The 25,258-nt window shown below is 42.9% G+C and overlaps 1 protein-coding gene across 2 annotated transcripts in view; it reads right to left on the bottom strand.

Annotated features, from left to right (window-relative positions):
* CEP128 (centrosomal protein 128) overlaps positions 1-25,258 on the bottom strand; it is a 722,948-nt gene that overhangs the window by 692,003 nt on the left and 5,687 nt on the right. Inside the window, exon 1 of one of the 2 annotated variants that reach the window (XM_069208365.1) lies at positions 12,470-12,594. The exons of the other annotated variant lie outside the window; for it this stretch is intronic. Within the exon in view, the coding sequence (XP_069064466.1) occupies positions 12,470-12,490 (21 nt within the window). The 5' untranslated portion in view covers positions 12,491-12,594. Of the gene's footprint in view, positions 1-12,469; positions 12,595-25,258 lie in introns of those variants that run through there. 2 annotated transcript variants of the gene reach the window in all.

The raw sequence follows: 25,258 nt of genomic DNA, 5'->3' as shown, positions 1-25,258 counted from the left end.
GGATTTCTTATATTGTTAGTTTTTAACTGACTTGTGCGCCATTAGATGAATATCATTAGGTGAATATCATTGGTTGTGGAATTCAAGAGAGTTACACATATGGTACTTGAAATAAACCAGCACTGATGAATAAACAAAAAAGGTGATATTAAATAGTTGTGGTATGCGGGAATCTGCCATTCTTGACTAAAATGGCATCAAGGATATTACCAGATTTCTTTCTCAGAAATGACAAATCATATATTATTATTTTGCATAATCTGAAAATTCAAACCACTTTAATGTGAAATAAAAACAACATTCTACAAATAAAATTAGAAGGATAATATTAAATATGCATTTTTGAACATGCAAGATGTCAGAAATGGGGCTGTGGTTTGCACCCCGTCCAAGTAGGGACCCTCACTCTAGTCAGGGTAAGGGAGTAATATAGCTAAGATAACCCCTGCTCATCCCACTTGGTAGCTCAGCACAAGCAGTCTGGCTTATCTCAGAGGCAATATGTAAAGTATTTGTACACACACATGCAGTGAAAACTCTACAAAAGGACTCCACACCATACACAATAAAAAAAAAAAAAGAAAATCTAAAAAAAAAAAAAAAATCACTTTTTAAAACTTTAGGCAAGTTTTAATCCACAGGAATCAATGGATGTATCTCTTTAGCCAAAGTACCAGAGATGCGTCAAAAACAAAGACTATGCAGGCCACAGGGGATGGGAGGTGGCGGAAAAAGCTAAGCGATGTGTCAGTTCCTTACTGCGCAGCGGAGGTGATGCATCAATTCTTTCCTCGCAGGCGAGAAGACGCATTGGCGCCTCACTGGCAGGGGAGGTGATGCGTCGATTCTTTCCTTGCAGGAAAGGCGATGCATCAGTTTCCAGACACAAGGCCTTGTTTCCGTAATACAGTGCAGGGCCGATGAAAAATTGGCACACAAGGACAATGCATGGAAAATCAGTACGTGCTCTGTTGATGGGACCGATGTAAAACAGGTGCTGCATCGATTCTGCAGCTGCTGGACAGCGCTGCGTCGATTTTTCAGCCACACAACAGATGCTGCATTGATTTTTCTGACAAAGCGCATTGATGCTTGTATTATCACCTTCAGATCACCTGCTTGCACTTCCAAGGGCCCGGGGGCTGGAGTTGGCACCACTGGGAGCCAATAGAGCCCAGGCACAGGCAGATGAAGTCTTTGAAGTCCCTGAGACTTCTTAACAGGAGGAAAGTTCAGTCCAAGCCCTTGGAGAACCTCTGGAAGCTGGATGTAGTAAGCCAACTCTATTCCTTTAACTCCCAGGAAAGAAGCAGCAAGCAGCAGTCCACTACAACAATGTAAAGGCAGAGTGGCAAACCCTCCTACCGAATCCAGCTCTTCTTTCTGGCAGAATTTCCACAGTCCGGAAGGATTCTAACTATGTGGTGTCAGAGGTCCAGTACTTATACCCATTTCTGTCTTGAACTAGGCAATCTTAAAAGAGAAGTCTTTGAGTGCACAAGACCCTGCCTTTCCCTGCCCTGGCTCTAGACACACTCCAGGGGGTTGGAAACTGATTTGTGTGAGGGCAGGCAGAGCCCTATTCAGGCGCAAGTGTCAGCCCATCCCACCACTCTAGCTCAGTAAGATCCATCAGCCTGGTGATGGGCAATAAGGATATGCAGGGTACACCTCAGCTCCTTTTGTGTGACTGTCTAGAGTGAAAGCACAAACAGACCAACTGTCATCCTGACCCAGATGTGTATTCTTCAGATAAGCAGAAGCACAGAATGGTAAAGCAAGAAAATGTCTACTTTCTAAAAGTGCATTATCAAACTTACAATTCAAAAACCAACTTCACCAAAAGATGTATTTTTAAATTGTGAGTTCAGAGGCCCCAAACAACACACCTCTCTGCTCCCAGTGGGAAATTACACTTAAGATATTTCAAGGAAACCCCCTTGTTAACAACCTATGGGAGAGATAGGTCTTGCAATAGTAAAAAACAAGTTTAGCAGTATTTCACTATCAGGACATGTAAAGCACACCAGTACACATCCTACCTTTTAAATACACTGCACCCTGTCCATTTTTGTAAATACATTTTAATATTGATTTTGCATTCTTATTACAGTGCAAACAATGTGTTCCCTATAATCTATGGTCTTGAGTATACACCATAAGAAAACTTTTGTTTACCGAATTACCCATGGAAACTCCCACATTCAGTATGTACTCCCTCCTCCCTTAACCCACCTTACCCCATTAGTGAGTCAATTTCAGGGTGGGTCATTGGTAACTATGAAATTATGTAGGTGTTCTCTGTGTTAATTGTAGGGTAATTAAAATCTGGTACTGTTCCATTTGGCTCAGGGTAATTGTCTCAACAGCTTGAAGAAGGGAATCTTGAAGCAGTAAAGAACTAGGGTGTGATATTAGGGTTTTCTATGTATCACTTATAGCTTGTGGTCTTATAGACGGGCCAGCATTGTCTTTCAGACTGTGCACCAGAGTTTCCGACGCCCTAGCTAGGTCTATTAGTCTCAGACCTCTCTTGGCTTGTCTCAGTAGGAATTCCCCTTCACAGCTCACCCACTTCTCTACTTCCCTATGCCATTTTATAAAGCTGGGCCCTCTCTGGCCAGGAAGTAGGCCAGGTCCTGGAATCTGCTGGTCACTTTTGTTTTGGATGTATCAGGAAACCATCCCATAAAGCAATGGCCAGGAGTGCATTGAATCTCCTAGTCTAGGACTTCGGTTACTGTACTTGTCACTTCTTCCCAGCATGTTCCTAGTTGTGGGCAGTCCCACAGCATGTGTTTTAATTCTACCCCCTCTGTACTACAGCGTGGGCAAGATGTTCCCATTGTGTTAAAATGTCGATTGATCTGTCCTGGGGGTAAATATGCCCTGTGTAATATAAAGTAGTAAATTCATTTAAATCTTGGATTCTCAAGGTCTTTGGGATTCCTAATAAAATAGACTCCAAAGCTTTAGTTGGTATCGGACTGCCCAAATCTTCCTCCCACTTAAGTCATAGAGATCCTAACAGGTAGTTCATGTCTTCCCATATTCTATAATAGAGGCATGTGACCGCCTTAAATGTGCCTGCTTATAGGGCTAGATATTGTCCTGTAGTTTGTGTTTTAGATTTGTTGAGGCCTGTCCTCCAGTGCTGGCGAATAGTCGCCATAATTGCTCTGTGGAGCAAGAAAAGACCTCCTGGGGGGTCGAATTTTAACCTAAAGTCCTCAAATGGGAGCAATCCCTCATCTCTGTATAGGTCCTCCATGGCTGTTGCCTCAACTTCAGTCCAGGTGGTGAGTCCCTCCCAATTACCCCTGTGTGGCAATAAACTCAGGAACATTAAGGGAAAGTCCGGGGAGTAAGGGGCATTTGTTTTTGTCTTATGTAGGTATTATGATAAATAACTCTCAGTTCAGGAATGTCCTCCTCTTGTGGTCATTGTACACTTAGTAATACCTCTGTTAGTCATGTTAGTGAGTGGGTAAAGGATTTCACAGATGTATATTGTGTTTTCCTACTGACTAACTATTGCGCAAACAGCTCAAGTTGTGCTGCTAGATAATAAGATTCAAATTCATGTAACACTAGTCCACCTTCCGTTGTTTGTCTCTCTGCAATTTAGATGTGGCTGCTCGTTTCCGGCCTGTTCCCAAGAGAAACAAAACTATCAATGTGTCCAGTTCTTTAAATATTTATTTGGATATCCATATAGGAAGAACAGTGAAGAAATAAAGCAGGTACAGTAGGACTATCATTTTAAGTAGAGCTACTCTCCCTGCTAATGACAGCGGGAGCATCTAACAGAAGGACGTAGCTGTTTTAGTGGAACAAATTGCTTGCCTCACGTTGCCCTCTAGAATGTCTTATCATAGTATATTCTGGTTCCCAGATACGATAAGCAGCGTGGTTCCCAGATCAATGTACCCAAGTCAAGTGGCAGCGCATCATCAGGCCTTGCTGGAAACAGATTGGATTTCTACCAATTTACTCTTAAGCCCGATTGGGCCCCAAAGTTTGTCAGTATGGTTCTAACTCCTTGCAGGTCACTTTGCAGATTGTCCAGAAATATGATCAAGTCGAGCGATTATGATATAGCAAGTATGATATAGAGCGATTCCGTGCCACGTTGCCCCTATATGTATCCACTTATAGCTATGTCATTCCCTACCTACACTAGCTAAGGGTTCCATGGACAATGTAAACAACAATGGAGATAGGGGGCAGCCATGTCTTGTCCCCCTCTCAACCGCATAACTCTCTAATATCACTTGATCTTTTCGCACCCTGGCCATCGGGGTATTATATAGCAATCGTACCCATGTTATATAGTCAGCACCCAACCACATCTTGGTCATGACAGTATATAGAAATTCTCATTCTGGCTGTCAAATGCTTTTTCGACAACCACTGCAAGTACACCTGCCTTTGTTTTATTAGATGAGGAGTCAGCTAGTACGGCTAACAGCTACAGACGTTAAAAGTAGTATTACAGCCCGGGATTAATCCCGCTTGGTCAGGATGGATTAGGCATGGCATCAGCGGGAGAAGCCTTGTGGACAAGATTTTGCTGAGAATCTTGTAATCTAAATTCAACATTGACAGGCCTATAAGCACCACAATCTGTTGCACAATGCACCCTGTCCATGGGGCTGCCTTGGGCTTGCTTTAGGGGTGACTTACATGTAGTAAAAGGGAAGGCCTGGCAAGTGGGTGCACTTGCTAGGTAGACATGGCAGTTTAAAACTGCACACGCAGGCACTCATGGGGGTGGTACAATCAGTGCAGTGGGCCCACTAGTAGAACTTGAATTACAGGCCATGGGCACAAATCAGGGACCTGTATTAGGGACTGAATAGTAAATCAAATATGCCACTCATGGAGAAACCAATCGCCAATACATTTTAGACAGAGTATATGCACTTAAGCACTGGTTTGCAGTGGTAAGGTTCCCAGAGTCCTAAAGTTAACAAATACATGTCAGACAAGCATTGGGACAGCCAATAAGTCTTGCATTTTGGATGTCAATGCACTATTTTTATGATTCTATTGAGTTATTATTTAGCATCTCGCATTGCCACTACAAGCGAAATAAACAACCTTAGACATGTGTGTGAGACGATGTACTCATAAGCATCGAAAATATTAAAAGGACAGTTGGTGGATGTGCTCAGAGCATTAGCCAGCTCCTTGTACCGATATGCTTTGAGAAGGACTACAACCGCCTGCTGCGTCAGAATCAATGAACTCGGCGGGTGGTGTAGAGAAGTAGAGGGGTAGATGTAGAGGTAGAGGGGTAGATGTAGAGGTAGAGGGGCAGATGTAGAGATAGAGGGGTAGAGGTGTAGATATAGAGAGGTAGGGGAAGACAGAGGTAGAGAAAAAGGTAGTGATGTAGAAAGGGAGAGGGAGAGTTAGAGAGAGGTAGAGAGTTAGACAGGGAGGGTAGAGGTAGAGAGATAGAGGGAGAGAGATATATGTGTAAAGGTGTATATGTGTAAAGGTGTAGAGAGGTGTAAAGGCAGAGATAGAGGGGTAGAAGTAGACAGAGGGGTAGCAGTAGAGAAAGAGGTAGGGGTAGAGAGTGAGGTAAAGATAGAGAAATGTGTAGAGGTAGAGACAGAGGGATAGAGGTGTAGTGAGGTAGAGATAGAGGTGTTGAGGTACAGAGTGGTAGAGGTATTGAGAGGGACAGAGGTATTGAGAGGGACAGAGGTAGAGAGAGGGGTAGAGACAATGAGAGAGGTAGAAGTAGAGGTGGAGAGAGGGGAAGAGGTAAAGAGATGGGTAGAGGTAGAAAGGGAAGTAGAGGTAGAGGTGTAGAGACAGCTGTAGAGATAGAGAGATGGGTAGAGGTAGAGTTAGAGAGAGACCGGTGTAGACAGGTAGAGGAAGAAGTAGAGACAGGTATAGTTGTAGAGATAAATAGGTATAGGTGGCACGGTAGAGAGAGGTAGACAGAGTGGTAGAAGTAGAGAGAGGAGTAGATGCATAGTTAGAGGTGCAGGGAGGTAGAAGTGTAAAGATAGAGAAGTAGAGGAAGATAGAGATAGAGGTATAGGTGCAGGTGTAGAAAGACAGAAGTAGAGAGGTAATGAAAGCGATAGCGAGAGAGGCGTAGAAGCAGAAAGAGGGATAGACAGAGGTAGAGGTGGAGAGAGGCAGAGGTGTATAGAGATAAAGCAGTAGAGGTACAGAGAGGTGTAGAGAAGTAGAGGTACAGAGAGAGAGGGGTAGAGGTGGGGAGAGGTAGAGATACAGTGAGGTAGCAGTTGAGAGGGGGAAGAGGTAGAGATAGAGGTGTGGAGATAGAGAGCTGGGTAGAGGTAGAGAGAGGTAGAGGTGTAGAGAAGTAGCGGTAGAGTGTGTGTAGAGGGAGAGGGGTAGAGGGAGAGAGAGAGAGAGAGAGAGAGAGAGAGAGAGAGAGAGAGAGAGAGAGGAGTAGAGGTGCAGAGAGAGGAGTAGAGGTGCAGAGAGAGAGAGAGGAGTAGAGGTAGAGAGGCAGAGGTAGAGATGGAAGAAAAGGAATAGGTGTATAGATAGGGGGATGGGTAGAGGTAGAAAGAGACGTATAGAGGTGTAGAGAGGAAGAGGTAGCAGGAGAGGGAGAGAGAGAGAGAGAGGGGGGGTAAAGGTATAGTTGTAGAGAGGTAGAGGTGTAGAGAGAGGTAAGGAAGGCGCTGTAGAAAGAGGGGGTTGAGGTAGCAGGAGAGGTAGAAAGAGATGGGTAGAGGTATAAAGATAGAGAAGTAGAGAGGAAGGCAGAGGTATACAGAGAGACTTAGAAAGAGAGAGGGGTAGAGAGAGGTAGAGAAAGAGGAGAGAGGTAGATAGGGGTAGAGGTAGAAAGAGGGGGTAGAGGTAGAAAGAGGGCTAGAGGCAGAGAAAGAGGAGGTAGAGGGGTAGAGGCAGAGAGAGAGAGAGGGGGTTAGATGTAGATAGAGAGGAGGTAGAAGTAGAGAGAGAGAGAGAGAAAGAGAGGGGGTAGAGGTTGAGAGAGGGGTATTGGTGGAGAGAGGGGTAGAGGCTAAGAGAGGTAGAGCTATAGGAAGAGGTGTAGAGAAAGGTAGAGTTGTAGAGAAGTAAAGGTATTGAGATACAGCAGTAGAGGTAGAGTGGTTGAGATAGAGAGTTAGACGGATTTAGAGGTATGAAGAGGTGGAGAGGTAGAGAGAGGGGTAATGAGAGAATGGTAGAGGTAGAGAGATGGGGTGGAGGTAGAGACATAGGTAGACAGAGGCAGAGAGAGCGCGAGGGTGTAGAGGTAGAGAGAGCGAGAGAGGGGTTCAGACAGAGGTAGAGAGAGGGGGGTACAGTTAGAGAGGGGTAGAGACAGAGAGAGGTAGATATAGGTAAAGAGAAAGCGGGAGAGAGAGAGAGAGAGAGAGAGAGAGAGAGAGCACAAGAGAGAAAGCGATATCCTAACACAACCCGCCATTGCTGTGCTCGAAGTGCAGAGAGAGAGAGAGAGAGAGAGAGAGAGAGAGAGAGAGAGAGAGAGAGATTATAGATATATATATATATACATCCAAGGACAAAAGCACCATCACAAACAAAACCTGAAACCTTTGGTGTGTTTTCACTGGTGTGGTGTGAACACATTGCTATGGACAGCCCACAAAGAACACTAAGTCTACAATGCCCAGAAGGGAGGAGGAAGAGGGGCCAGCACACGGTGTAACAGGAGGAAGCATGAACTCGTGTGAACGTAGTGTGATGGCCAACAAAAATGTTTTCTTAGTGAAATCGCCTAGGAGGAAACTAAGCACACAAAAGGAGGGACATTCAGAAGAATGCACAACAAAGAACGAATGACAATAGTGGGTGTGGTTAAAGCCCACAGACTTTATACAGCATACCTTGCAGACAGCCCACTCGAGCTGCCTAGCCTGGACCTAAACAAATAGGAGGAAGATGGCAAGAAGTTTGAGGATAACCCTGCAAAATGGGCAAGGTCCAACACAAAGGACAAAAAAGGAATACTGTCCTGACGCAATGATTTCCTGCATCATTATGCATAGATAAATACTAAGAAATTATTAAACCCATTAAAGGTTTGCCCCTAAGCCAGACCCCAACTTCCACCCCTGCTCTGCTGCTCAATCTGGCGAGTACTTGCACTTAATATTTCCCATTTAAATCTCTGCATCCAGGTAATACCCCCAAGTGAACGATGCCCCTCGTTTTCCACCACGAAGTCTTCAGAAGATGCTACTAGAATAAGATGAAGTCTGGAACACAAATGAGGGTGGGGCCGTTATGCTCCTCCACAGATGTTTTCCTATTGGAACAATGGAATTAAATACACTTGTCGAGATTTACATACAGATGAGGCATCCAAGGCATGCAGCTGCAGGCTAGCATGTCCGGTGCAGCGAGTAGAGCCCGCGTCCACCCCACCCCTTGACCACAGAAGGCGGGAAAAGTGGTTAGGACAACAAAACGATTGGGCAAGGAGGATTTAATTGCAAACTAATTACAGCTTTTTGAGCAGCAAAATAATGTTTCTGTTTAGGGCTGTAAAACTTCTTTCAGTGATTGCTGTTCAGCCATTGTGCATATAAAGTTAGCTTCGGTGCCAGCAGGCATTTATTGCCCAGACAGATCTCTCACACCAATTATACGCTTTCTATTACACTGCCAGTAAAAAGCGAGAGCCTGCCAATTCTAAGCATATTCGGTCTCCGGTTTCATCAACGTCACCAGCCTTCAGGAAACATTCAACCATTTTCTGGAGTCGTGATCCTCATCTCTTTGACAGGAGTTGATCTGTACCCAATTCATGGTACATACAAGTAGGCCCATTCCAGGTGCTCATGAAATTTATCAATTGTCTCGAAAAATGTTTTAGAAAGCTATACCAGACACTCAACTTCAAAAACTAGCGTGTACAGTCACATCGAGGGTCCTCGTCAGTGAGAAGCAGCGATGACATCGTGCAAATGATATACTTTGAGGTATTCCAAATTATATTTTCCTATATTAGAAATAATTCGGAATTGTCAGAAAGTAGAGCCTCCGAAGGTAAATGGCGAAGTGTTCCATGTTGTAGGTGTCCCTTTACAAAGAGCGTTGCTCGAATATATTACCTGCCCAAGAAACCCATGGATACCAAGACCAAGTTCTCATCTGCATCTTTAGATGAAAAGCATATATGAGAGAGAGAGAGAGAGAGAGAAAGAGAGAGGGAAAAGGAGAGGGAAAAAGAGAGAAAGAGAGAGGGAAAAGGAGAGGGAAAAAGAGAGAAAGAGAGAAGAGGGAAAAGGAGAGGGAAAAGGAGAGAAAGAGAAAAAGAGAGGGAAAAGGAGAGGGAAAAAGAGAAAGAGAAAAAGAGAGGGAAAAGGAGAGGGAAAAAGAGAGAAAGAGAGAAAAAGAGAGGGAAAAGGAGAGGGAAAAAGAGAAAAAGAGAGGGAAAAGGAGAGGGAAAAAGAGAGGGAAAAGGAGAGGGAAAAAGAGAAAAAGAGAGGGAAAAGGAGAGGGAAAAGAGAGACAGAGAGAAAGAGACAGAAAGAGAGAGAGAGAAAGAAAGAGAGACAGAGAGACAGAGAGAAAGTGAGACAGAGACAGAGACAGAGAGACAGAGAAAGAGAGACAGAGACACACAGAGACAGAAACAGAGACACAGAGACACAAACAGAGAGACAGAGACAGAAACGGAGAGACAGAGACAGAGAGACAGAGACAGAAACAGAGAGACAGAGACACAGAGACAGAAACAGAGAGACAGAGAGAGAGACAGAGAGAGAGACAGAAGAGAAAGAAAATATGATGTAATGACATGGGACACAAAAGGAGTAAGCACTGAGCCGTGCAATAGGTTCTGCTTTTCCTGCATTTATGTTTCAGAATTTTGTCCACCACCACTCCACCATATCCTAAGCTACAAGCTTGTCTATTTTTCAGTCTATATCAGACACTTGAAGAGTAAGTGGAGTGACTATACAGACTATGCAGAGTTAAGATACTGAGGAAGAGGGGGGGAAGGCAAGCCATCTGGACAGAGGGACTTCCTGGTGGGCAAAAGAATGGCACTTGAAGGGACTCAAAAGAAGAACAACATTAGGGGCACAGGGGAGTTGTCGAACAACACACATGTGAAAAGTGGTCAAAATGACATGCAAGCACGATGCGAAAAGGAGGTGCTGAAGGACACACAATGCAGTTCACTGCCAAAAGTGCTGCATGTGTGATGGGAAGGTACGAAGGGTGGATAAGCGAGTCTTCTAGTTAGGCATTAGCAATGTGATGGGTGAGTAACTCACAAGTACGATGGAGAACCAAACAACAAACTGCAATATGTAACAAGGTACAGGTCATCTGGAGATGACCGAATGATGTATCTCATACTAACAGACAACGGAGTAAGAAGTGGCCACTATTTTCCAGGATGTTAGGTTGTGAACTCATATTCTGTGTGAACCCTCAAGTACAACAGCTTTAGTTATGATCACTCAGCATCTTTTTATATGTTATTGACATTAACCACATAGTGCCATCCTTCTACCTAATGCCGTCCAACTATGTTTTACATGAACGATATAATGCATATTTACAATCCAATGAAAATTAACTAGAAATGAATTCTTCTGTAGAATCAAATAATATACAAATAGAAGCGTGAGGTTATGTCTCCAAAGTTATGAGCTCATATGGGACGTTAACAATGAAACACATAGGAGGGATTTTTTAAGAAACCGAAGTGTGTGTGATTGAAATCAGTCAACTGGGCCCAATCATCAAATATAAATTTCATTAAAACAAAAAAAGTGTTTACAAATAGTAATGTCACTCATTGTAAAACTTTCCCTGGCAAAAAAACAAAAACATGGGGAATAGGGGTACAGACAGGGGCATCCTGGAGCAATATCAAGGAGGATATGGGTTGAGAGACAGGTAATCTATGCATTTTACATAAAGGTGATGCACAAGAAAGTGCATTCCCTCGCCTATCCACATTCAACCGTGATTTAAAGACAAAAAAATAACGTATGTGATCCTTGGCTCTGGCCCGGTTCCCTTCCATCCCTCACTTCACATGCAGGGTTTAACGACTGATCTTTCCAGGGACCATGAAAGATTGCAGTGGCCAGAAGCAAGCTCCCCAACGAAGTGGGAACAAAAAACTGCTAAAGAGTCAAGCTTCAAGAACATGAAAACCACCACTGAGTCCTTCGTTAGAAGACTGTTAGAATACATCAGCCTCATCTTAAATATGTCCTTCCGAATAAGACGTACAATTATCCTTTGTAGTTTCTCTTAGCACAGAACTCAAGCCTGAGCTTGACCCTTAACTGGAAAGAAACTCTTGCTCGATGAAATTTCACAGGTTGCAAATCTCTCGACACAAAAGTCGACGGTTAACAAATGCGCAATATGTCGTGCCTGCGCACTGATTCTCACACACACCATTCTGTATTGCAGAATAAAAGCACCACTGACTTCTGGTTAATAAAACATAGGCCGGACCCACTGCACTCCGACTCAATTGAAATGGGTGTGCTGCAGTACTGCAGGCTATGCATAGCAATTAGCTACAAGCATAATAAGTTCAGAATTATAAAACAAACGTTGAACTCACACAATGTTAAAAGCAGAAGTACATCTGCAGTAAAACCACACTCTTCCTGCAGAGCCACATCTGACTTTCGCTGCAAGTCTGCTCGTGATACACAGTGCGGGAAATGTGCGTGTGTTTTTTTTTTTTTTTAAAGCAGCTTCATCTTTTTCTGAAGTTAACAATGTAAGCAAGAGCTTACGGATGAGGAAAAGGGGGAGGGTCTAGAGAATTTTTAAGGGCGTTAAGTACTAAAACAAAAAAAACACTACAGCCTACCCAGCTTTCCTTCTAATGAAGTATTGCGTCTTTGCCTTGGGAAAAATAGTCGTGTAAAACTATTACTGCAACTGGCAAGCTGGCATGTTCAACGGAAATCACTGAATAGTGTTACTAGGAAGCAAACGCCATTGTGAGTGACATTTGGGGGCAGAAATATGACACACTGGACCATACTGACACTACTTATTAAATAAACAATGGCATACTAACTTAGTGCATCAAACAACAAATAACACTTTGTCAGAAATCAGTGAGTGAATCTTAAAATTTAGGGCAAACATCCAAAGTGGGCCCTGTGCAAAGTGAGAGGAGGACTTGGTGCCCCCACCTGGCTACCACAGATTTCTTGCCATGCAAAGTACCGCTCAGATCCTTACGTGGCACAGGGACATTCATACAAACAACCCTGCTCAGAAAACTTACAGTTGCCAGAAAATCTTTTCAAAACCATTCCTCCACAACAGTGTTTCTCCCATCTCTCTCAAAAATGCATGGCTTCAAATGATTTTAGAGAACCTGAGAAGGGATGATGGAGGTTCCAAAGTAATATCCAATACACCTCCTGCTTGGCCCAAGTGATGGCACTTAATAGTGAAAGAAATTAAAAAAGGCTTGAGATAGATCACTTACCTCCGGGTCATCGCAATTCATATTCCAGTAATTTTGAGACTAGGATTTAGTTGACAATGTGGTCACTCACATCATATTAACAGAGTATAGAACAGAGCAACTTGCCACAGCACACTCGGAGTTTGAATGTTGAATTCGAAGGAGTGCAAGATATTGCGCAACGTAAATTGCAGACTCTTCCTGGCATTTCTCGTGGTCCACAGCGGTGACGAAACAACATATGAAGTTGTGGCTTTCTGAAACTCGGAACAGGAAGTGACGAGTTCAGCAGATTACAACCTACAATGGATGACGATAGCCACGCCGGGTGAAAAAGATCATTATACAGCAGTGAAATATGCACACATTCGAATGCGCTTTGTAAATAAAGTGTGGCAATGACTAGCAGCTCGAGATTGCTGGGTGTGAATATGTGAAACTGCGATACGGAGGTTTGATGTCCAAGCTGCAGTTCAAACTCAACTATTCTCACTAGTGCCTCAGTGAGAAAATGTCAATCTCACTGCAAGATAACAGAAAAAAACTGCAGATGCAACACTGCAGGCAAGAACAGGAAGCAGCCACGAGAAGCATGAAAATGTGAAGAGGACGTGCACTAGAAGGGTGACTCCCAGAGCAAAAAAAGTGGAAACCAAGCAGGCCAAATGGCGGAGGCGTGCACTTCCTGTGGTGTGGGTGAAAGGTTTCGTGTACATGAGCGGCTCTCTCGCTGCCAGACAAGGCTTTAAAATGAGCGACGTGAATTCGTAATATATGGTAAATTTAGACCAAGCGAACATGCTAGTGCTATGGCAGAAGTTTGTCGTTTGTGTAGCGAAAACGTCAAGTCCAGGAAAGAAAGCATGGTTTTCCTTATTAATGTTCGGTCCCCTTCCCAAGGTCACTCAGTGCGTCAAACAAGGAACTATTTGAAAGTGGGCCTTACGTTTCACCAACTGACGGCAAGCTTAACAAAGTTGTGAACGGTGATACTTTGAAGCCCAGAATTACTAACAAGGTTTCACATCTGGGTCTAACTTTCGCTGACCACCACTGAGGTGTGAGAATCCATGCACTGGAACATTAAAAAAATGTCCACAGTCTATGCTGCTGGGCACTGTTTTAAACGTCACGTGTTGCATACACGTTCACGCGAGTTAACCTTCGCCTTCTGCGACTACTTGTCCAAAAGCCCATTCAAATCGATGATGCCACAAAGTGCGCCTGTAACTATTACAGGCTGCGTAAAAAGCTCAGTTCAGAGAAAAAGAAGCAACGGGGTGGAGTGCTGCTTTCACTGAAGCTATAATAAAAAAAACTTAAACATTAATTCAGTGTAACATTGTGTTACAATTCCATGCATGCTGGATTTCGAACGTTCATTTATATATTTCTGACAACCTTGTGTCACATTTAATAGATGTGTACTGCCATCTGCAGGTGAGTATTAGGTACTGCATATATAAGGACATCGAGACGCGCTTTCACTTTAACATTTTCTTTAAATAAAGTCGGGGGTTCAATCGCTTCTAAAATGTATTAACTACACAAAACGAAAAGACCAGAACTGCATTACTTACTGACCATGTCCATTTTTAACCAACGTAGAAATGTAACAAAGCTCAATCATGGATGACTCCCCTCTTACATTTGGCGCCATGATACCACATTATAAAATAATCTTGAGCATATTTTATGTTTTGCCATTATCAGTGTTGTGCATTCGCTCTGTTTTATGGAAGTAAAAAAAAGGTACAACCCGGAAATTTTAGAAACGATTTTTGAGGGTAGTGGGGGGGCATAGGGGCTCACAGACACAAGAGGTGGAGCCACTTAAAAAGGGAAATCACCAACAGCTGGTGTTTATGCATACCGATATCAAACAGCAGAAGTCCACTCCATTCCAGGACTGCACACTCTCACAGCGGCCAGGGTACTGCACGTTTCTTGGGCAGTAATGTGTTTCAGCCGGCTGACCTTGCTCACAATAAATGCCAACATTTTAGAAGAGGAAAGTGGGAGGTGTTCACTCGCCTGAATCGGGTCTATTGGCATGTATGCTCACACTGTGACCTTGTTCTATTTACATCTTAAAAATCTGTGGTATAAATAGCCATAAAAAGGTTTGTGGGGGAATGGCTTTTTTGCAGGTTCACCCACACTTTTAGCCCCGCTTTTTTACTATTAGGTACTGGTATAATGACTGTGATACACCGCGTCCTGCTGACCAGGCCGAGGGCATGTGCTCTGACCTTAACCCTTTTGCTGCCAGTCCTTTTCCCCTCCTGTGCCGAACCTTTTTTGGCAATTTGGGGAAGTTTGCACTTAGACCCTCATAGCTTTTTGTCCACATAAGCTAGCCACGCAAAATTTGCAACCTTTTTTCCAAATCCTAGGGTTTTTAAAAAGGTACCCAGAATTTGTGGGTTCCCCGTAAGGAGACCACGAAATTAGTCAAAATACAGCTAAAATTTAGGGGGGTTTTTTTGCAAAAAAAGGGGAAAAAAGTGATTAGAAGAAAGCCTGTCGTTTTTCCCCTGAAAATGGCATCAACAAAGGGTTTGCGGTGCTATGATCACCATCTTCCTAGCTTTCAGGAACACGCAGACTTGAATCAGAAAACCAACATTTTCTACACAATTTTGGCATTTTACTGGGACATACCCCATTTTTACAATTTTTTGTGCTTTCAGCCTCCCACTTAGTGACAAAAATGGGTGTGAAACCAATGATGGATCCCAGACAGCTAAACATTTCTGAAAAGTAGACAATTCTGAATTCAGCAAGGGTTCGTTTGTGTAGTTCCTACTAGGTTTTCCTACATAAAATAACAGCTTAAATAAAAAAATATTGAAATGGAGGTGGGAAAAAAACATCAATTTCTCTCCACGTTTTACTCTAACTTTTTCTTGCAATGTCAGATTTTCAAAAGCAATATACTATTACGTCTGCTGGACTCCTCTGGTTGCGGGGATATATAGTGCTTTTAGGTTCATCAAGAACCGTAGATACCCAGAGCCAATAAATGAGCTGCACCGTGCAATGGGTTTTTATTGTATACTGCAATTCATTTGCTGAAATATAAAGAGTGAAAAATAGGTATCAAGGAAACCTTGGTATTTCTACAATGGGCACACGATAAGGTGTTGAGAAGCAGTGGTTATTTGCACATCTCTGAATTCCGGGGTCCCCATACTAGTATGTGAATTACAGGGCATTTCTAAAATAGACGTCTTTTTTACACACTGTCTTACCTTTGTAAGGCAAAAATGTAGTAAAAAACAGGGGGCAATAACACATGTTCTTCTATTCTGTGTTCCCCCAAGTCTCCCGATACAAATGGAACCTCACTTGCGTGGGTAGGCCTAGTGTCCGCGAAAGGAAACAAAACATGGACACAACACATTTTTACATTGAAATCTGATGTTTTTTGGACAGTGCCTAGCTGTGGATTTTGGCCTCTAGCTCAGCTAGCACCTAGAGAAACCTAGCCAAACCTCTGCATTTTTTAAAACTAGACCTCTAGGGCAATCCAGGATGGGGTGACTTGTGGGGCTCTGGCCAGGTTCTGTTACCCAGAATCCTTTGCAAACCTCAAAATTTGGCAAAAAAAACACTTTTCCCTCACATTTCGGTGCTGCAAAGTTCTGGAACCTGAGAGGAACCACAAACTTCCTTCCACCCAGCATTCCCCCTAAAAATGGTACCTCACTTGTGTGGGAAGGCTTAGTGTCTGCGACAGGAAATACCCTAAAACACAACGTGGACACATCCCATTTTCTCAAAGAAAACTGACCTGTTTTTTGCAAAGTGCCTAGCTGTGGATTTTGGCCCCTAGCTCATCTGGCACCTAGGAAAACATAGCAAACCCGGGCATTTCTGGAAACTAGACACCTAGGGGAACCCAGGATGGGGTAACTTGTGGCACTCTCACCAGATTCTGTTACCCAGAATCCTTTGCAAACCTTAAAATTTGGCAAAAAAACAAAAAAAAAAAAATCTTCACATTTTGGTGCTGCAAAGTTCTGGAATATGAGGCTAGCCACAAACTTCCCTCAACCCAGGCTTCCCCCACATCTCTCGATAAACATGGTACCTCACTTGTGTGGTTAGACCTGGTGCCCACAACAAGGAAAGTCGCAAAACACAATGTGGACACATCAAAATTATCAATTACAAAACTACCCGTCTTTCTTGGAGGGGGGGGTCGCCCCTGCTTTTTTGGTCCTGGGCTCAGCAGCAATTTGGAGAAACCTACCAAACCCAGACATTTCTGTAAGCTAGACACCCGAGGGAGTCCAGGGAGGTGTGATTTGCGTGGATCCCCCAGTATTTTCTTACCCTGAATCCTCAGCAAACATCACTTTTCTCACACATTTCTGTGTGGGATTACCGCACCGGCACAAGTTCCCCTCAGTCTCCCGATAAAAATACCACCTCACTTGTGTAGGTGGGCCAAGCAATTCCCCTTCCATCACTGCCCAGGAGAGGGGGGTGGGAGGCGCTAGCATCCCCACCCCCGTAGGCCTGGTGCAGGGTGACCTGGTCTCATCCTCGGCACACAGCAACCGTGGCCGAGGGGAAGACCAGCTCGTCCATGGCACCCATGGGGTTAAAAGTGTAAGTTTAACTGGCTTATACCCAATACCATAGGCTAACCTATAAGTCCCCGCTATACGGTACCAGGGGTACCCAGTGCCTTCAAGACAAAGAGTCACTCATGACTACTGTGCCACTACAAGTGCGGTAAAGTAGGTCTCCTAGCCTGCCACATCAGACTGTTAGAGCAGATTTAAAAACTGATAGCTCGAATTACCCATTTAACGTAATGGTCAAGCCCAAACCTTCCTGTTTAATATATGTCACCCATAAGGTAGGCCTAACAAGCCCTAAGGCAAGGTGCTGTATATTAAAAAGTAGGACGTGATTTTAAATGTCCTGACGGTATAAACCCCACATTGTTGTTTTTACTGTAGAAAGGCAAGTAGCTCCATTGGTGATTAACTTCTGAAATGGACTACTAAATATGATACTTCAAGGTAGCAAAATCATTGTTACATTAAAACAGACTTGTTGCCAAGTCGAATTTAATATAACATTTGTATAAATGGAATTTTTTGAAAGTTTGCACTTTGTTGCCCAAGCTTTCCAATGATTATTTATGGTTGCTGGCCACAAGGCAGCCTTCTGCCCTCCTGTGGGAAGTGTGAATGATTCTCAGGAGGAAAACAAAGGGCATGCCTTTGGAAGAGGTGTGACCTCAACCTGACAGGAAGGACAAAGAAGGCGTTCAAACATTAATTTATATATTTCTGACAGAAGCCCAAAAGCCGAGCTTTAGTGGGGAAGTCGCCTTTTGAAGGGCAAATAGTGGACACACAAGAGGGGCTGCTCTTTTGTTTTGATAGATAAGTTACTATTGGAGACAGCGAGGGGGAAACAGTTGCCTCGTGTGAGCATGTAACCTTCCGGTAGCTACAGTTCTAGGGTGAGCTACCAAGCTCCACACACCAAGAGAGGGGCTCTGCCATCTTGGGACTGGGCAGAATATTGCATTCTGGGATAGCTGGACGCCACACTATGCAAGAGTGTGTCATCAGACAGGAGGGGTCCTGGTAGCCTATTGGCTAGTAGTCACTTGGCTTGGCTAGGTCAAGCCCTGAGCATGAAAGTGGCAACCACACCTCAAATTACGTCTGCACTGAAGAGAGGACTGCAAAGGAACTGTCCTGCTATTCCCTGGACCCTGCAAAGCGAAGTTGCACCAAAGATGGGACTGCATCTGCTGATCTTTAGACTAGTAAGAGGGACTGTGCCTGTGGTGCCCTACTCCATGAATATTTATCCAAGAGCAACAGACGGAAGAAGTGACTCATACAGTCAGATGGCTGACTCCCATTACAGCTCCAGGGCCGCAAAAGCTTAAGACATGTGGCTTGGCGAATTGGTAGCCACAATTGCTTGACCGCCACTGACCACTGAGCGTAGCTAGGGAGCCCAAGTCTCAATGCTCAAAAATTGCGCCTGAGTATTCTAGACTCTAGGAGTAGTCAGAGTGCAGTTCAGTCACGCAAGACAGGCCCTAGCCACAGTTAAAGGGAACTGTATCACTTGCATCGGACTAGTCCATTGATGTCTATAGTGGATCGTCATCAGCAGCATGGTGCTAGACTGGAGACTGAAAGGTAGCTGCCCTGCCAAGCCTCATTGGCCCCTGCGACTTGCTCTCTACCAGAATTGATTGCCCAAAGTGGGCCGGAGTAAAAGAACACAACTTTACAAAGGTTTTCAAAAGTTTTCCAAGTAACTGCTTGCTACAGTAGTTGCCAATGATTGTTTATGATTTGAATGAAAAGTAGGGATTTTGAATTTGCTTAATCATTTATATCTCCAGAACCATTCTGTGGATTTTGTTTGTTTTGGTATCTAAAAAAAAAAACTAAAAAAAATAATCATAAAATGAAGAGCTATTTTTATAAACTGATTTTTTTTTTTGTTGTAAGGCCTTGAAAAATCATAAAAATGATACGAGACCTGCAGGTCTAGTACTTAAATAACCTACTCCACCTAACCGTAATGCTCTTAACCCAAAAACTGGTTTCAAAATATGTAATTTGGGCAAATATTTTAATTCACAGAGTCGCTATTTTCTTATCGCATATGATACCACTCTTAAATATGTTAGTGCAGCACGTCTGCTGTGAAAAAAACTCCAGTTTAATTGACTAATTGTTTTTTCTATATAGAATATAAAGATAGCCATATATAGGATACTCAACCTCTAACTTGCCTATTAGTCAGGACCACTGGAATTATGTGATTGTGCGGCCGCTGCGATTTTCGCATAGTTATAGATTTGCCGCATTTGCCCCATAATCCATTATCTGCCACATAATCTACAGATTTGAACAAAAACAATGTTGTTTCTAGTTCAAAAGTTACTAAATATGCGACATGTCTTGCCACGTAGTGAAAGGCTCTTTGCAGAGCTGGACTGGTCACCTTTCTGTTGCTTATTGCTGTATTTGGGTGTTAATTTGGTACTAGTGAGGTGCACGTAATGCCCAGTTGTGTTACCAAGTTTAAAAAATGACAACATTACGAAGTAATATTGCAAAATAAGACGAAATATGCTGCATAATTTGCCCTTTCTAGCCACTTAATTTACTCAAACCTGCCAGATAATTTGGACCTCTACTGCTGCATAATTCCAATAGCCCTGCTCATAGCATTGTCATCAGGGTGGGGCAAAACTAAACTATCACTTTTAATCAATATAACTAAAGCATGAGTGGTAGCCGACTGTCATTTCAAATCAGCACATTGTACATTGAAATAACCACAAAACTTCCAAGTGACTTGGCTGTACTGATAAAACTATATGGTGTACAAGCTAATGTTTGGAATTTGATTTTCTGAAAATATTTGTCATTTGGTCATCACAAAGCAAAGTGTTCTGATTTGTTTTGCTGCTATTTAAATATATGAATCACACTTCTGAATTACAAAAAATTGCATTTTTAATTCCCGATATATTTTGAAATATTTGACTATTTATTTACGAGCTATTTGAATGTGTGTTATAATAACTGACATCCTACAGCCTTTTGTTTCACTATGATTGACAGAAAGCTCACTTTACAAAATCCTCTAACTGTAGTAAAAGAATAAAGTAAACACCATTTTTCAGGGTAAGACAAGCAGCACTTAGTAAAAAGACAAATTGACATTTGACCTCTGTGCTTAAACAGACAAGAAATGTGTCAAGATAAAACAAGATTTAAAAGCATGTTTATTGCTCATTCATTTCTGAATGAACAAAATTGTTCTTTTTCAGCTCAAGTTCACTTGCCAGAAAGGACCAGTAGGTCCTAAAAATAGCTAGACCTAATAAAATCTCCCTCAAATGGTTGAGTAGATTTTTCAAGGCCTGTTTGTGTATTGTTTCTTTCCTCGTCCCTTGTTTTGGTACTTCTAAATTATTTGAATTTGTTTCTTTGACAAAGCCTGACTGCTTGAAACCACAGCTACCCAGGGTTAAGCTAAGGTTTTTCAAATGAACAGGACTAGACCCAAGATGGGCTTGTGAGTTTATTACAAGGCTAGATCAGACAACAACACCATAGACTAAGTCACTTTCCTCACAGAGTTCATATACTCTTATCTAACATATAAACAGTCCATAATAGTTTTGCACTAAACAAAATTACCAAATGTTTGAGTCAAGTCAGGGTAATTAAACAAACAGCACTGCACACCCTTCATTATTAAGATGACCCAATTACTCCAAGCTACCAAGGATGCAATGCTTCAGTCATGGGGTTTTATTTCACAACATAACGCATTTCAGTAATTTTAGTCTTTGAAACCTATGAATGACAGCGTATGGACTAAACCAGGGTTCTGCAAAGTCGGTCCTGGAGAGCCGGGTCCATGCCAGATTTTTGGCATATCCACATTTAGAAAAATGTAGATTCTGAAACATCTTATTTCTAAATGTGGATATGCTAAAAACCTGGCATGGACCACGCGCTCCAGGACAGACTTTGCAGAATCCTGGACTAAACCACAGGATTGCAAGTGTTTGTAAAAGAAAAGTTCAGGATGGGACCATTATGTATTTTGTGTCTGCTAATAGAAATGTAAGCATTTTTTTTTTTTTTTTTTTAAATCAACTACATGCTCTGCCCCTGCCATTCTTGACTTCATTACTCTGTAAACTCGGTCTCTCTTTTCCACTTAAATCTAATAACTGATCCAATATATCCTCTGCCACTCTTCATTGACCTCCCAACAACCCCCATGTACCCCTTCTTTGCCCTTTTTCTCTAAAGCCCCAGCATCACTTAAATCCCCAATAACTGCTCCTCAGCTCCTGCATTTTATCACTCTCACATCTCTCTACAGTTCCATCATTTATTCACTGCCCCACCTGTCCAGTCTTAGTATCTCTTCAAAGCTCCATCTTTTTACAGCACCCCTCTTTCTCTTCACTGTTATGTCTGTCTACTGCTCACATACTATCAAGTACTATCAGATTAGTGGACAGAGACATAGGGGCAGTATGATTTGCTCAAGATCAAACAGCTGGTCTTTGGAGCAAGTAGGACTGCACCTCCTTGACATAACTACATTTTGGTGAACAGACCATGAAACTTACTAGCAGCTTTTATATTTATTTTAAACACTATCAATCTTGCCGAAAAAACAGAAAAAAAATGATTGCCAAAGACCACACAATGTAACCAAATGGGAAGTATGAAATAAAAAACCTTGTTGCCAGACTCCTCAATTTCCAACTAACTCACTAGACCACAACTGGTCTCGCAGTAGAAGGACATGTGCTTCAGCTCAGGGCTAGCCTACTTATATGGAGAAAAGATCACCCTGCTTTTGTTGGGAGAGTGGGGGTGTGGGGAAAGGGCTTTCACACGGTAAAAATATTTTCCCTGAGGAGGAAAAAAATATATAAAAATTTCATTTTCATAAGGGAATTAATTTCCTCTTTATGAAGCCCTCTGCCATAGAAAACTCTCCACAGAGGCAAAAGAAACAAAAGTTTGGAATCATCTGATCCCCAACAGAAACCAAATGGAGACTTGCACCACGTGAAGCTTTCCATGATGATTCTAATAAGAATTGCAGAATCCTAAAGGGTAATAAATCTCCACCCTTATATATAAGTAAATCTGTAGGTGCAGATTTACTACTTTTTCATGAATAGGGATCCCGGTTTTTAATCCCAGCCACATCACATGCCACATTGTATTGTCTTGGGCAACTACTTTTGAAGTTATTCCCCTGCTCTCTTTTCAGCAAAACATGGAGCATTTAGAAGCAATGTAAAAATTTCAAGTAAGTGTGAGGTTAAAAATTAGATAGGATCCGGGGAAGGGGAGCCAATACCCAGTCTCAAGGTATAGTTACTAAAATGCAATAAGGCAGTATATGTATAGCTTCGGGCCGTCGGGTGCTTCAGTCTCAGCTCTCCTCCTTTAAAAAACTGTTTAACCCTGGGGAAAGCATACGCCTTCCATATCTCTCCCCACTAACCTAACAACACATGTTCACTTTGAAACTGGCCAAGTAGAAGAAATAAACGCATACAAAGATTTTTTCAGTACATTCCCCAACATGGGTTTCATTCACACATTCAGGGCTGCCTAAGTAAAGGTGGCTGTATTTGCAGCTCTATAGTGGAATACATTCCTTAAGTTGCATTGTGCAGGCCCCTTCTTGTGCTGCAGCCACTTACTTCAGCGACAGACTGGCACATATTTTACAGTTTACAAAGGAATGAATGAGTGAGAAGTGCCTCTGTGCCAACAGCAGGACAGGTGTCAAGAGAGCAGGCCAAACCAGCAAAACGTAGGACAATTAGCCACCCTAGTGGTTCTTCTTGTTGGGAAGTCATGGAGGAGAAAGAAGAGGGGGTAGGGAGGTTGACATGGATTCGCATCCCCCAGACCCTGCGCTAAAGACACCTCTATGTGTATATGCTGAAAAACACCAGTGTGTTAAAATTATGCCAGATACAGGCAGCGACCGAAACATGTAAGATTCATTTTCGAGTGAGAACTTCCGCTAACTTCTAAAAATATATAATGGGGGTTATTCTAACTTTGGAGGAGGTGTTAATCCGTCCCAAAAGTGACGGAAAAGTGACGGATTTACCACCAGCCGTATTACGAGTCCATTATATCCTATGGAACTCGTAATATGGCTGGTGGTATATCCGTCACTTTACCGTCACTTTTGGGACGGATTAACACTCCTCCAAAGTTAGAATAACCCCCTTAGTGCTTTAAAATCATTCTGAGGCATACCGACTAATGTACAGTCTGATTTCAGCTAGGCTCATTCGTTTCAGCCCCACAACCTTAAATAAAATACAGTATGAAATGATTTCACTGAAAAGATCAAAGTAACTTTTGAAGGTCTCCGGAGGACGATTCGAAAGAAAATAGACCAGCTGCTGCTCAGTGAATTTTGGTCCAAGAAGTACAGCACAGAACATAATTATATCACGTCTGATGCACAAGTCAAGTGATTTGTCACTTACATTCCTTAATTGAATTTCCGCACATCTGCGTTGCAGTAATAAGTGTGATGCTTGCCATTCTCACTTCTCTACTAAATTTGACATCCTAACCCTGCCACAAGTGAGACCAGCTTTTCTCTTGGTATTACTTACAACATCTGGCAATTGACAAAAATGCAAATTGTGTTCTCAAAATCAGTTCATCGACTTATAAAACAGGACCTCTAGAGGGATACTGGAGGGCCAAATCTACTTCTTCTCAGTTAAAAGATGCTCAAAAATAGCGATCTTGTCAACTAGTAGGAAAAACCAACACTGCAGTTCGGATTTAAAAAAAAAAAAAAATCGCCAGTCTCGTTGCAATGATGAATGTCTTTGCATGGCAAGTATAGCTGACCAACTTTTTCTGGCCATCCTTGAGATTTTCCGCTCTACCTTAAGACTTATGATGGGAATTTTCACCTGGACTCCTGTTCTTGACCCATCCGTATGGCCCAAAAGTTTCCGAAATTTCACTGCCTGAAATGTTTGTTGGACCCTAACCCTAAATCTCAGTTCTGACTGGGGGCCCAGTTGTGCTTTTAGCCCTTTGGGGGCCCCATCAACAGAGAACCTTGACAAGGCAGTTTGCTGACACTGGTCTGTGACGATTGATAACCCTAGGTGGCGTACCTTGTGATGATACCTTATCTTCTGGACAGGCACTTTTGCTCCACCGACTAAGATGCAAACATCGGACAAAGTGAAACCACCAAGACCCTAGTTATGGTCCTAGGGTGCTATTCCCCTACCAACTATATTGTGTTCTGTGACACAAACCAGATGGTAGGGTGATAACACCCCAGGATTGTGGAATAAGATATACTTTTTAATCCTGTCGAGAGTACCCAAAATTACATTCAAAAGGTTGGGTATTCTGTTAGATAGCTTTAATCTTCTTTTGACTAGATCCCTAATTATATCATGAGCTCTTGAAATTTCAGTTGCGCGCCACTCCTACACAAACGTATGTATACTGGGTGTGAAACATACATTATAATAAAACATGCCGCGAGAAGTGGGTGAAGGGATTTGTTAGAAATGGGGTCTCTAGTTGGCAGCCAATTTGCACCCTGTCCATATAGGGACCCTCACTATAGTCAGGCTAAGGGAGATACCCAGCTCAGATAAAAACAGTTCACCCCCTTCGTAGCTTGGCAAGAGCAGTCAGACTTATTTCAGAAGCAATGTGTAAAGCATTTGCACATAACACACAGTAATACAGTGACAACACCACAAAAGGACCCCACACCAGTTTTAGAACAATAGCCAATATTTATCTATATAAAACAAGACCAAAACGAGAAAAATCCAACATACCCTAATAAAGATATGAATTTTACAAGAATTAAACTTAAAAGTACAGTTCCTTGAAGTCAATAGCTCTGTCTCGTGAACAACAGATCCAACAGTTCAGGCTGGCCGTGGCGTCACGGGCCACCTCCAGTGTCGGGAAGTCCCGCAAACAGTACCTTGGAAATGCAGGGCGTTGTGATCCGCACGATGAGATCCGGAATGCGGCATCGCTGACATCGCAGGCGACAGTACAGGAGGTCGGTGCGGGGGTCCTCGGGCCATTAAAGTCACACGCGTTGCAGATCGAACTCCAGGCTGATTACAAAGTCAGGAGCGCTGGCATCAGGGCTGCAATATGAAGTGGGACGATGAGACATGCTGTGCCCACAGGTCCCAGTGCAGGCAGCGGTTCGGTGACGCCGTCCTGTGGTGAC

Source organism: Pleurodeles waltl, chromosome 9, assembly GCF_031143425.1.
Source record: "Pleurodeles waltl isolate 20211129_DDA chromosome 9, aPleWal1.hap1.20221129, whole genome shotgun sequence".
In the NCBI taxonomy this organism is placed as follows: Eukaryota; Metazoa; Chordata; class Amphibia; order Caudata; family Salamandridae; genus Pleurodeles; species Pleurodeles waltl.
This window is presented reverse-complemented; position numbering and strand designations above follow the sequence as displayed.